The following is a 14,204-nucleotide window of genomic DNA, read 5'->3' on the forward strand; positions in this document are numbered from 1 at the left end:
TAAATAACATGTGGTGCCAAACAGACCCCACCAAAATGACTTCTTAATGATCTCTTGGGTGCTCAGTATGAAATCTGGGGACTTTTCTGTGAGATTTCTGACTGGAGTTGCTCTCCCTTACATGACTCCCTCTCTCTTCCTCTTCCTCATTCCCGACTTCTATGGCAGCTGGCTCCGATGCTAGCTGAAGAATCTCTGTTCCCGGGTGTGATAGCTCTCAGTCCTCTTCTACCCTGAGGTCATGCTGGAGACTAGAGTCACTCTGACAGTCGCCGTTAATTAGGAATCCAGAAGGCCAACTAGGGTTTCCACTGGGTGGGGCACAAGAGGGCATTCTTTAGGGCCAAGACTCCCCTCACTTGGGAGGATCTGAGCTGCATGGCAATATTCTCAGCAACTGGGAGAGGCGTTCCCACTGCTTCCCCCAAAGGCTTTGCGCCAATTGGACAGTGCTTTTCCATTATGCCTCAACCTTGAGCCTAGCCAGGATCAGGCTAAGGGTAAGATGGGCTCTGGGATAACCTTGACAGGCTGGGGCCTGTGATTGGGTAATCTCTCAGGCCCATTCTGAATTATTCTGGACAATCCCTCGCTTGGGCCTCCTAGGTTCAATAGCTTTGAGATTTGTGTTCTCTTTAAAGGGTGGGTCCAAGTGGTGGAAAAACACATCTTACCGCCCAACTGCATTGATGGTGGCTGCTGAATGGGAATCCAATTTCTTTGCAATACTGACCCTTTCTCTCTGACCTGCTGTCATCTGTCAAATTACAGACAATATTGCCAGATTCCTCTATTGGAAGTAACAGCATATTTAGAGATCTGAAACCCATCTACTTCATAAAGCATCTTTACCTCAACCCCTGTGCCTTCATGGCAAGTATTTCCTCCCCGGTGTGGACAGAAATCCATTCTTTTGGAAAGTGTGGCTTTCTAGAACACCCGGGCCCTAGGTCAGCAAACGTTGCTGGACTTTTGTTTGGGTTATTCATTTGGGTTATTCATATCTGAAAAATGAGCCCTGCTGTTAATTCACCAGCGTGAAGAGAAGCAGCGTGGCTCAGTGGAAAGAGCACGGGCTTTGGAGTCAGGGCTCATGAGTTCGAATCCCAGCTCTGCCACTTGTCGGCTGTGTGACTGTGGGCAAGTCACTTAACTTCTCTGTGCTTCAGTTCCCTCATCTGTAAAATGGGGATTAAGACTGTGAGCCCCACGTGGGACAACCTGATTCCCCTGTGTCTACCCCAGCGCTTAGAACAGTGCTCGGCACATAGTAAGCGCTTAACAAATACCAACATTATTATTATTATTATTCACCATTCTGGGCTCTAATCCCAATTCTGCCTGCTGGGGTTATGCCATGTAACTGAAGGTTTCTGACAGAATCTCAGAGGCTGGGTAGGGTCTAACAGGAATCTGGAAAAATAGCCGGCTAGCTTGAGAGGCAAAGATCACAGCAGCTACCAAGGCAACCGCCTTCCGGGTCATGGCACTGCAGCACCTCCTCAACACTACGAAGCTTTGCCCACCATTCTCAAAGAGAGACTCCATCATTATCTGAAGAACTGACTCTAGCGACGGATGACCGTGGGTATCCAGAGGAAGGGATTGGGACCGGGAATACCTGGAAAAGCATCAAACTGAAAGATTCCACCCCTGTTCCAGCTCACAACTCTCAGTGATGCTATCAAGAAGTAACCCTTCTCTGTGCCTAAGTGAAAAATTGGGATTACCTACAACTCTTTCCTTCTCCTCAGGAGTTCTGGGAGGCCAGATTGGATAACGCTCCCCCTACATCACTCTGGGGGAGGCAGGAGCCGTTGCCATCCTTGGTTTGTAGGTTTAATTTTTCTTCTCCCTAGGCCTAGTCTGTCACCCATTCCTTTTTGGAGACAGATCCTGGTTTCAGATCCCAAGGTGGGAGTAGGGGCGATCTCAGAGATTCAGGACCTTCAGATTACCACAAGCTCTTTGTGGGCGGGGGAACATAACTCCCAACTCTGTCACACTGTACTCTCTCAAGTGCTTTGTACAGTGTCCTGCACAAAGAAAGCACTCAACAAACACCATTGATTGGAGGATTGATTACAGAAAAGCGGGGGCCAGTTTCCCCTATGCTTAATCACTCCTCTAACCTCCATCTGCACAGGCCCAGAATTTCTTGGGTGCAGGTCACTGGACTCTCTGCCTCTGGATCTCTTTCTCAAAATGGGGTGAGATTGCTGATACCCCTCCCAAGAGTGTCCTGTGCCAAGAATCAATCGATCAGTGGTATTTATTGAATGTTTACTGTGTGCAGAGCACTGGACGGAGAGCTCGGAAGAGTATGATACAACTGAACTGTTGCAATAACCAAATGGTGATCTCTCAAAGGAACAGTGGATGCTGGATGGCTCGGAGCACTGGCTACACAGATTTGCTAAGATAACAGCGGTCACTTATTTAACACATTACCGCGGCACAAAGGGAGGCCAAGGTTGGGACTAAGAACGTTTCCCAGCTCACTGTACTCCCCACCTGCATTATTTGTTTCTACACTTGCCTGCCCCTTGTGGTTAATCGTTTGTGCCTGCACCTGTCTTTTCTCTTCCCTGTGTTGCACAGTTTTACTTATGGTCAAGGGGGTGTAGCCAAGAGGAGATATGACCTGGGGTCATGGGGAGGAGGAAATGTGTACTCGGGGGAAAAGTGAATATGCTACTCGGTATTAACGAGCGTGGTATTTGTTAAGCGCTTACTACGTGCCAAGCACTGGGGTAGCAGATCAGACATGGTCCCTGGCCCTCATGAAACTCCCAGTCTAAGAAGGAAGGAGACCAGGGATCAAATCCCCATTCTACAGAGAAGGAAACTGAGGCACAGAAAAGTTAAGTGATTTACCCAAGGTCACGCAGCAGGAAAATGGCAAAATCAAGATCTGAACCCAGGTCCCCAGACTCTCAGGCCGGGGCTCTTTCCACTAGGCTGCCTCTCTGGCAGACTTCATACCTTCTTTCTTTGACTACAAACCTGGGTACATAAGGACAGGGACTGTAGGATTTCAGAACCAGAAGAACAGATATTAGTTTTCATCACCAATGGCTGCCGTCAGTACACAGTAAGTGCTTGATAAATACCACTGATTAATTATCGGTTGATCGATTGATTGACTCCCAGAACCCGGAAAGCTGAGCGCACAGAGGAGTGCTATGTGAGGAGTGAGTTCACTTGCCGTGGGTCAGGGGAGAGGGGGATAATTCAGGATGGGGACATCGAAATATCTTCCCTAGCTAATCCGGGAGTCGGTAGATACGTCCTTGGATCTTGATTTATTTGTCTCAAGGTAGATTCCCTTGGAACAGGGACCACAGCCTCTCCTTTGTCTTTTTCGGGAGCAACCATGATCCTCAATTTAAATCAACATCGTCTCGGTTTTCAGATGCTAGCCTTCCACCAAACCTCTCTCGGTGCCTGGGGATGTGTGTGCCTAGGACAGGTTTGCATGGATTTTCTCGCATCTGGTTCCCAGGAACTAAGATTCAAGTAGGAAAGTTCTAAATGCCTTTTCCTTGGCCTCTTTTTTACAGTTCTGTTGTATGGTGAGCAGCTGAGCAGTGACTATTTTAGCCTTTTTTTCTTTCTTAGCTTTGACATCTCGTCTTTGTTTTCATTCTGATTTCGGTGAGTGTGTCTGCTCTCACTTGCCCTCCCTGTAATGCATGCTTTCTGTAACTGCACGGGGCAGAAAATAGAGGCTGAAAAGCTCAGGAATCACTCACCTTGGCCAGGTCAGGAACCATCCTCTGGGATGTTCCTTTATTTGCTGTCGAGTTGTTTCTGATTCATAGCGACTCTATGGGTGTATTTTCTCCAGAACGTCCTGTCTTCTATCAGAATCTGTAACCTTTCTAACAGTTCTTCCATTATCATTGTTATGGTCTCTTTCCACCTAGCTGCCCGTCTGCCTCTTCCACGTTTTCCCGGGACTTTTCCTAGCATTAGTGTCATCTCCAGAGAATTAGTCCTCCTGATGATGTGTCCAAAATATGCTAATCCAAGTCGAATCATTTGGTCTTCCAAATGTCCCTTTAAGTCCTCCAAAAAGCCAAGTCTTTAAAAGGATGGAAAGGATGGAATCCTATTCACCCATTTCTAGAGACACGATCCCCATCTAAACCACATAATCCCTGCCCAGTTAGATCTTGCTCACTCGGTCTACCCTTCCACCTGTCTCCAACTGCAAGTGCGGACCCTGCTCTCCGTAGATGTAGGCATCATTGAAATTCGGATGGCTTTAATTTTGACAGCCCAAATCAGTCCTTCCCCTTTTTTCTCTCCTCCTCAATCAGGATTGAAATAATATTTCGTTCCTTTCTTCCTACCCCGGCCAGCTTCCTTATTACAAGGCATCGAATCTCTTTGTTTTTACTTCAAAGTCTAGGTTTCGGCAGCTGCACTCTGCGGACCTCCTTCACCCATCCCACCTTTCCATCTCCCTCTACCCCCACCCTCTCTTCTAGAAGGGAGGTGGAGGTAGAAGAAATAGCTGGGGGTGGGGGGGAGAAAGTGGGTGCGACGTGTGGTCCAATTAGAAATTGCCAGAAGTTTCAAAGCTTCTTCAAGCCCTGGTTCTCGGACATCAAGGAAAAGGAAGAGTGACACACCAGCTCAATTACCTCACTGGGATTTGCATAATAGGGTTCCAAGCAGCAGAGTATAAATAAGGGCAGCACTGGCTTTCACTGCCAGAGGAGAAAGAATTCTGTTGGATTCTGCATGTGTTTAGGGCACAAGACAGGCTCCAAGATTCTGAAACCTCTCAGATAGCAGTCAAGCCGAAGACTCTTTGGAGAAGGACCACTCCCTGAAGCAGGTAATTTTAATGTGTCTTGTCTTTAGGTATCTGACTGGGAGGTTGTGGACAGAGCTGTGCAAAGGAACAGGATGCTTCTAAGACAGTCTTTTTTCACCAGGGCTAGAGAGTTCAGCTATTAAAAGAAGAGAAAAGAAATGTGATTCTTACTGATAGAGAGTGCACATTTGTATGTCAATATATGTAAAGATATATGTATGTCTGCATGTGTGTATGTATATATGTGTATATATGTATTGAGAGAGAGAAATAGATGAAAATCTTCAACGCAAGTTACAGACCCTTTTCGTTTAGAAGCTTGGTCTAAATTGCTATGAATCTAAATTGCTATGAACTCTAGGGGGAACGTTGTCCCGGCTATGGATCAGCATATCTTAAAAACCGTTGCCAGCCACACTGTTTTTCAAAAGCTGAAGCAACTTCTTGCTGCATGTAAGTGCTCAATAAATAAGATTAAATGAATGAATGAATGTTCCACTCCACCTGCTCGATGATCCTGGAGGACAGGTATCTGAAGTCTTGGTGGGAGGATGGGAGCAGTTCTTGGGATCAAAATATCGGGGACAGGGGAGGAGAGAGGGAGATGGAGACGGGGAGAGAGAGAGAGAGAGAGAGCGCATTGAAGAATGAATAATGAAGAAACAGAGACCCCTTTAAGGAGAGACAACTCCTTTCATTTGATGGTTCGTCTGGGGTTTGGGTCCTCTCCACCCCTTTGACCCTGGTAGCAGTGCGGCCGATTTGGGAAGCTGCTAATTAATCCTGTCATTCTGTGTCCTACTGTTCCTTCTCCCTCTTGCCTAGTGTGCAGAAGCTCAAGTGCCACGATGACCTTGTTCTGGCTGCTTCCACTGCTCCTCTCCCTGACTCTGTCCAGCCTCACAGTCAACCTGGGGCAGCCTATGCTGGAGGAAAAGGAAAATGATGACAGGGGCCTCCTGGAAAAGTTCCTGCAGAGGGCAGAGAACATCATCCTTAGGTCTAAACTCAGAGAAATAGAAGAGGAGGGAAAGACAAACTCAGGTACAAAGCTGCTTCCCCTCTTCCCCCCAACCCTCACTCCATTTTAAGTTAGAATCTGCGGGTTCTGCTAAGGAAAAACAAAGAAGAGGGTCTCACTTTCTGCTTAAAAGTTAGAGGGCTGCCCAGCCTTAAAGCACAAAGGCAACTCCCTCACCGATTCATTCCATTTTCTTTCATGTAACATTCTGATGTAAATTGTCTTACCCATATTCCTGACTGTGGTTTAAGACTTTCCTCAGGGAGGAGCCTTTGTTTGTTTGTATGTTTTTCAGATAGTTCCTAACCTAGCTGAAACACTCAGGGACTAAACTGTTTAGTGGCCTGAGCCAGAATCTGCCTAATTTTATTTTTCAGCTATCCACCTCCTCCTTTCCCCAGGGGAAGCCTGAATCTCTGTCAGCCAGGTGTTGGGGTCCAAAGGCAGTGAAGATATTTCTTCTCCCTGGAGTCATCCTGTGAAATTATTTATTTCACAGTCAGGGTAGGGTTTTTGAGTAGGGGGTAGGTAGAGGCAGGACTTGATCAGAAGCCCAGTTTATCACCAGTAATTTTATTTACCATTTTCAAAAAGCTGATTTCACCCAGACAGAAAGCAAACTAGGAGATTATTTCTTTTTATCTCCCAAGTCAAACAACGATATTCTAACTAAACTTCATTGCAACTGGAAAGTTAAAAGAGAGCCCATAAAAAGTGCAATCTCCTTTCCCCACGGGGAATCCAAGGGGCTCTATACATTACTCATCCCAAGGCTAATTGACCTAATTGGTATTGGTGTGCAGCTTGATCCTTAGGCATCTTTTTATTAGTTAATTTTCACAGTGAGCGACGAGGTGATATACGGTTTGTATTATCAACTTCATTTTTCCTACAGGAAAATTGAAGCACAGTGAGGTAAGGGATTTGAGCCAAGTCACACAGCACACAAGCTCCCGAGTCATTTTGCCTAGGTAGGAATACGTATAAATACACACCCCAAAGTCTTATTAGACAGAATAAGATCCCCAGGAGATAGAATAAGAAAAAAAATACTTCAATGGCCACAGAAGTTAATATCCAATAGGCAAAATCTCCCAAGACAGACCAGGTCTCTGACAGAGGTTGTGGAATCCCTGGACAGATTTCAGGATTTTAGACACCATCCTGTCTGTGAGTATAAAGTTCAGTCTTAGCAAGCAATCAATCAGTGGCATTTATTGAGCCCTTCCTGTGTGCAGAGCACTGTAGTAAGCAGTAAGTACAGGAAGCAGCGTGGCTCAGTGGAGAAGAGCCTGGGCTTCGGAGTCAGAGGTCATGAGTTCGACTCCCTGCTCTGCCACTTGTCAGCTGTGTGACTGTGGGCAAGTCACTTAACTTCTCTGTGCCTCAGTTCCCTCATCTGTAAAATGGGGATTAACTGTGAGCCTCACGTGGGACAACCTGATTACCCTGTATCTTCCCCAGTGCTTAGAACAGTGCTCGGCACATAGTAAGCGCTTAACAAATACCAACATTATTATTATTATTAGTAAGCACATCTTATTTAGGAGACAAAAGATTCAATTAGCTCACCCCTTAATACTCACTTCCAGCCTGAGGATTCTCTCAGGAATGTCCATCAGTTTAAGGGTACACCTCCCCGGAACTGGGTAATGAGCTGCTCTAGAGCAGAGTGGATTCCAGGCTTTCTCCCTGTCCGAGGCTTGGGAATCACACTATCGTATGGGCTGGACTCAGGACGGGTCAAGGTGCAGCTGGGATGGAGCTGCTAGCAGAATTACTAGAGTGATGCTTCAACGCAGGTGCTGAACTGCTGCGTGACTCTGCCAGATAGCCTGGGCAAATCCAAGTGTCTGGATAAGCCACCCACTGGCCCATAATCAATCAATCAATCAATCACATTCATTGAGGGTTTACTGTGTGCTGAGCACTGCACTGATCGCTTGGGAGAGAACGATAGAGTAAGTAGACATGATCCCTGCTCTCAAGGAGTTTACATGCTAGCAGGAGTTTACAATCTATCTCTCTCCCTGTCCTCAGCCTGAGTCCAGTTTCTGGGGTGTCCTCCCCTTCTATAATAATAATAATGATGGTATTTGTTAAATGCTTACTCTGTGCCAAGCACTGTTCTAAGCACTGGGGTAGATACAAGGTAATCAGGTTGTCCCACGTGGGGCTCACAATCTTAATCCCCATTTTACAGATGAGGTAACAGAGGTACAGAGAAGTTAAATGACTTGCCCAAAGTCACACAGCTGATACGTGGTGGAGCCTGGATTAGAACCCACAACCTCTGACTCTTTCCACTAAGCCCGGGCTCTTTCCACTAAGCCACGCCGCTTCTCATAAGTCATAAGCATTCTCCTGTTGAGAGGGGAGGCTCCCCTTCCGTACTCAGAGGTGGGATTCAACCCTTTCCCTTGAGCGCTAAGGGGAGTTGAGCTGAAGGATGATCACAGGTGTGTCTGAACATGCCGAGTTCAATGGGCGGCAGTGACCATTCGTGACAGTTCAGAATGGACAGCACTATTCAAACTCCCCCGGTGGAGGCATGGGAGATTATGAAGCAAGACAATAGGATCTAATCCCTTCTCTAGTTCTTCAAACTCTCCCTCCTCCCCACTTTCCAGTCAGTCAATCAGTGGTATTGAGAGCTTATTGTGTGCAGAGCACTACACCGAGCACTTGGGAGAGTAATTACAATACAACAGAATTAGCAGACGCATTCCCTGCCCATAATGAGCTTAACAGTCTAGAGGGGGAGACAGACATTAATATGAATGAATAAGTAATTTATAAGATAGAATGTAAAGATATGTACATAAGTGCTGTGGGGTTGGGGCGAATACCGAACTTCCAAAGGTCACAGATCCAAGTGCATAGATGACGCAGATGGGAGAGCGAGCTGGGGAAAAGAGGGCTTAATGGGGGAAGGACTCTTGGAGGAGATGTGATATTAATCATCCTTTGAAGATAGAGAGGGTGGTGGTCTGGTGTACGTGGAAAGGGAGGGAGCTTCAGACTAGGGGGAGGACATGGGAAAGGCGTTGGCAGTGAGATAGAAGAGATCGACGCACACTGAGTAAGCTGGTGCTAAAGGAGAAGAGTGTACAGGTTGGGCTGTAATAGGAGATGGTAAGGAGTTTAAAGTCGATGGTAAGGAGTTTCCGTTTGATGCAGAGCTGGGTGGGCACCCATCGGAGGTTCTTGAGGAGTGGGGAGACGTGGACTGAATGGTTTTGTACTCAACGCTTTCTACCTTTTTCCCCCCTGTTTTATTAAATTTCTGCATGAAGAGCTTTGGTGCCCCCCTCCAGGAAAGGATGAAAATAATAATAATGGGATTTATTAAGCACTTTTTGTTAAACACTGTTCTAAACGCAGGGGTAGATATAAGTTAATCAGGTGGGACACAGTCCCTGTCCCGCATGGGGATTCAATACCTGTTCTCCCTCCTACTTGGACTGTGAGCCCCGTGTGGGACAGGGACTGTGTCCCACCTGATTAATTTATATCTCACAGTCTAAGAAGGAGGAAGAACACGTACTGAATCCCCATTTTACAGATGAGGAAACTGAGTCACAGAGAAGTGACGTGAAATGGTGTTTAATCAGGTATGGCAGGATCCTTTGCTAAAAAAAGATTTAGGCTAAGACTGAGGGGGTAGATTTGGCATGTTTTGTGTACCTGGAGTTTAGTGCCATCACCTAAATGGTCCTCACATAGATCACCATTTTTAAAACAGTAATAATTAGGATAATTCCTCAGCCTAATTAGACTGAACCCATTTTACATCAAGTTCTTTCTGAAAAGAAATTTTGGCAACAGTGCTAAAGGCCTGTTTGCATCTGGATCTCAGAGGTTCGGCGGTCAAAGTGAGACTGGCCTGCAGCACCATTTCCTTGGGAGTAGTAATGTCTGCCATTACCTTCGTCTAATGGCATTGGCTGGGAATCCCAGCAGAGCGCCTCCTCGGAGCATCTCCCAAAGAACCCGGGCGGATCCATTTTAAAGAGTGGTTTCCCTGAAAATTAGCCTTCTTAGCACATTTCACAAATGGTAACTATTTAGTTCTCCCATGCTGGCTGATGAGGTATTTGTGATCACACCTACTTCAAGGCAAAACAAACTGTAGCACAGGGTAAATGATTGGCCCAGAGCCACTCAGTAAGGCAGGGTCTGAGGTGGGGGGAAACACAGCAGCTCTGGTCCTGGGCCAGATCCCAAGGCCTCTCTCTGTCTCTGAGTGGTCTTGGGGTCTCTAGGAGCCCTAGACCAGGAGTCAGGAGCTGTAATCCCAGATTGGCTGTGCAGCGGAAAAGCCATCTGTCCTTTCTATCTCCCTTAATCATACCCTAGGGATGACCCTTCCTCGCAAGATTTGGGGGGAATAATTCATTCATTCACTCATTCAATCGTATTTATTGAGCGCTGACTGTGCTCAGAGCACCGTACTAAGCGCTTGGGAAGTATAATTCGGCAACAGACAGAGACAATCCCTTATCCAACAATTCAATTCCTGGACAGGATTCTCTCCCTCATTACCTTTTTCCACTGATGAGGGGTGTGAGTCACAGGAATGGATAATTTAGGCAATTATTATCATTACTATTAAGGAATTATAACAATAGCAATAATGATAAAAATGTCTAGACTTTTGTACAGCGCTTTTACTTTTCCCAAACTCTTTTACATCCTTTCCTCACTTTATCCTCCCAATTTTGATAATCATATTTATTGAGCGCTTACTGTGTTCAGAGAAGCGTTTGGGAGAGGACGATAGAACTGATAGACATGCTCCCTGCCCACAGTGAGCTTACAGTCCAGAGGGATTTTTGCACAAAGATGTCAAGTAACTCATCCAAGGTCACCCAGGAGGGTAGCAGCAGAGCTGAGATTAGAACCCCAATCTCCCAACTTCCAGAGTCGTGAGCTTGCCACTAGGCTATGCTGCTTCCCAAGAGGCGTGTTTCTCTCCCTGGAAGGGGTGGGGGTTAGGAAGAGTTGGACTAGATGCTCTCCAGAGGTTTCTTCCAGCTTAAAGAGCCTCCAATTGTTCAGAAACATGACAGTCCTAGCCCCATTCGGCACGATCATCATCAACATCCACATCATCGCTATTTGGGGGCATTCACCCAATTGATTTTCTTTCCTAGAACCACAGTTTCTACAGCAGGACTGGCTAGACAAAAGGCAACACCCTGGGAAGAGATACATGGATGACCTGGTGAAGAGGCAGCACCCTGGAAAGAGGGAGGAGGAGGAAGAGGAGGAAGGAGAGGAGGGGGAAGCAGGAAATGGGGAGCTTTTCATGGAGGCCCAGAAAAGGCAGCACCCCGGAAAACGGAGCGACAGTGAGGAAGAGCTGCTTCTAGAGGCCCAGAAGCGCCAGCACCCAGGAAGACGAGACGAAGACGATTCCGAAGCCTTCGGGGAATGGCAGAAGAGACAGCACCCTGGCCGGAGGTCTCCCTGGGACAGGTACACGGAGGGTCCCAGCCCCCAGTTTATGTCCCTAGGCGAATTCTCCAAAAGCCAGCTCCCGGGGATGGGGCACCAGGCGTACAGCAAGCGTCAGCACCCAGGGAGGAGGAGCTGGGAAGGAGAGCTAGCATTCAACAGCCAGGCAGATGTGGAAAAGCGACAGCACCCAGGCAAAAGGTACCTGGATTCTGGGAGCCCAGACCCATCAGGTCCCTGTGAACCTCAAGATGGCCCCAGCTGCAGCAGAGCCAGCCTGCTTTTAGAGTTCTTAGATGACGTCGGCAAAGGTGAGAGAGATGAGGAGAAGCGCCAGCATCCCGGGAGGAGCCTCCCGGGGGAGGAAGAAATGGCGGTTGAGGAGTAAGAGTGGTTCCCGCGATTGTGCATTGTTTTCTTTTAGTTTTAGAGTGTGCTGTGAGACCAACTAAAGCTCTATGTTGCCTTCTCTCCTTCACTCCCTTGCTAGAGATCCATAGTATTGTCAACCCAGTTTGGGAAGCTCCAACACAGTTTTAGTGGGATTAGGGCCTCCTGCTTAGATAGCGAGTCCCACATGGGACGGGGATAGTATCCAACCTGATTAACATGTCTCTACCCCAGCTCTTAGTTCAGTGCTTAGCACAGATTAAGGGCTTAATAAATACCATAATTAATTATGGGTACCAGGAGCTGAGGGTTGAGGGAAGGGTAGAGTTTGAGGAGGTCACGTTTGCATGTGTTTCTTGCTTTTGCACCGCTCCTTCCTCCTCCCAGCAACACCTCTACTTTCCCACGTTCCACATCCCCCTCTAGCTGCACTTACGCCACTGAGGTGCTTCCAGAACCCCACCAGGCAAAGATTGGTAGAAAGTAAATGAGTCCATGAGGAGCAGTCCTTTTTCTGACTAGACAATAGATGAGGAAGGCAGGAGGGAAAAGGGAGAGCACAGACAGATTTCCTAGGGAGGAAAAGGAGCATGCCTTTCCAAGCTATTTAGAAACAAAGATCAAATATTCCGATAATGGAAGCCAGTCTCTGACCCTAGCAAGATTCTCTCCTCTTCCACCTGTTTCCTCCTTCCAGACCACTGTGGGTCCCTCATAGCTAGCGAGAAAGGACTCAGTGGGCTCAGTCCCATTCCACAAGGACAGATTCCCTTTTCTCAAAAACCACTTCCTAAACTGGCATCCCCAGGAAGCTCTCTAGAGAGCCTAAACCAAGAGGGTCTGGAAGAAGGGCCTCTCCTCGCCCTCCCACAGATGGTTTTCCCAGAGTAGAGCAGGGCCTGTTTGCCATGGGCCACTTCCTTACTAGTACCAAACTTGTCATTAGAGAGTGTGTCACACACACACATTCTTTCCTTTCTCTCTCCCTCCTTCTCTCTCTCCTTCCCTTCCCCCACCCCCCACCAACTCTCTCTCCCTTCTCCTTCCTGTCCTCCTCCCTTCGAGTGGCAGCAGAAAATGAAGCTCTCATGTTCTTGTCCCCAGGCAGGACACTCCTAAGTGGGTAAAGAAAGGCAGCAAGCAAGGTTGGCAGGTGGAATGATTGGACTGGTGAACAAGCACCTCCATCATCCTTGCAACGATGAAATCAGTGGGACCAAAAGCAGCTAATATCACAGAAGTCTCCATGGGACCAATGGGAAAGAAAAGTTCTAGGGGGGATTTCCCAGGAAGGTTCCCAAATAAATAGCTCGGAGTCATCTATTTGGGCTTTAAAGTCCTAATGATGCTCCATAACAGAATTGATGGCTTCCAATTGTCCTTTAGATTTCCTCCTCCCTTGTGTTTTGTGGTCTGCAGATTCCTTCAAGTGTTGATTTCACTTGAACGAATCAGTAAATGTCTTCTTCCCCATTCTAGGTGTCCTATAACTGTGGAGGCAAAGCCCCCCATTTAAGAAGAGAAAATTTAAATTGATGTGGATACATTATTTTTCTAGATGAAGATCTTTTGTGATGTGGTGAAGGTGGCAGTAGATAAATGTTTGTATGTATAAATATTTTAAAATCAAAGTGGACGAGTGATTTGTACACACATAACAGTCCCTTTGGGAACCTTCTACTTGTGTATCGTAATAAAGCAGCATCTGGATGAATCCCGTAGCGTTGTCATCATTATACCTCCACCTCAGGCCGACTTGGCTTCTTTCAGTCCAGGATGTTCAAGGCCGGGAGGGTTAGCTAAAGAGGGGATAGAGAGATACTCATCCTCAGTGAGCCAAGGATACAATAGAAAGGAGTTTACTCCACAGCAGGAGGGATTTAGGTTAGACATAAGAATTTCTGATCCCTGAAGCAGGCATACCAGGACGATATGAAGTGCACCAAAGGCAGGAGGGTGTCATCTAATTTCAAAGACAAAAGATCTAAGGATGAGGAGTTTTAAATCAGATGACTAGGAATTTACAGTTTATATTCCCCGGAGACCATGACCTTGGTACAGTGGGTGGGTGCAGTGGAAGGTGGAAAAAAACTAGAGAGAATGAAATGGTTGAACCAAAGGTGCTGTATCCCACACCAGCTAGAAGGAGCACAGGTTAAACCCTACACAACTAGGATAACTCCTCTGACACAAAATGGTCAAGACCACTTACCCTATAAGGCACATCCCTAGACATGGGGGTGGCTATTCATGAGGGAGGTCTTTGCCTCTCAAACATCCCGTTGCCACTCTTGGGGACAGAAAACTGGGCTGGAGAGATCACTGTTCTGACCCAGGAATGGCGCTACTCGTGAAAGGCAGGCTTGTGGGCAAGCTAGAGAGAGAACCTAGGAGGTCTGTGTTCAAGTTTTGCACTCTAATCCCTAGACAGCGATTCTTGGGTGGTTAAGAAACCCGAATCAAGCAAAGCGCAGTTTGGATGCCGTAGGGTGTCTGTGTGTCATC

General features: G+C 47.0%; 1 protein-coding gene across 3 annotated transcripts; it reads left to right on the forward strand.

Annotated features, from left to right (window-relative positions):
* The first annotated feature begins 4,723 nt into the window (after positions 1 to 4,723).
* On the forward strand, positions 4,724 to 13,414 carry TRH (thyrotropin releasing hormone). 3 transcript variants are annotated; one of them, XM_007655387.3, is made up of 5 exons: positions 4,724 to 4,849; positions 5,190 to 5,281; positions 5,654 to 5,872; positions 11,006 to 11,330; positions 13,179 to 13,414. In XM_007655387.3, the coding sequence occupies exons 2-5, from the start codon at positions 5,209 to 5,211 to the stop codon at positions 13,213 to 13,215; spliced, it is 654 nt and encodes a 217-aa protein (XP_007653577.1). In that variant the 5' UTR covers positions 4,724 to 4,849; positions 5,190 to 5,208; the 3' UTR covers positions 13,216 to 13,414. The 3 variants fall into 3 exon arrangements, with proteins under 3 accessions (XP_007653577.1, XP_007653575.1, XP_007653576.1); XM_007655385.3 differs by lacking the exon at positions 13,179 to 13,414 and having other exon boundaries at positions 11,006 to 11,942; XM_007655386.3 differs by lacking the exons at positions 5,190 to 5,281; positions 13,179 to 13,414 and having other exon boundaries at positions 11,006 to 11,942.
* Positions 13,415 to 14,204: the final 790 nt, after the last annotated feature.

This window comes from Ornithorhynchus anatinus, chromosome X1 (genome assembly GCF_004115215.2).
Source record: "Ornithorhynchus anatinus isolate Pmale09 chromosome X1, mOrnAna1.pri.v4, whole genome shotgun sequence".
Lineage (NCBI taxonomy): Eukaryota > Metazoa > Chordata > Mammalia > Monotremata > Ornithorhynchidae > Ornithorhynchus > Ornithorhynchus anatinus.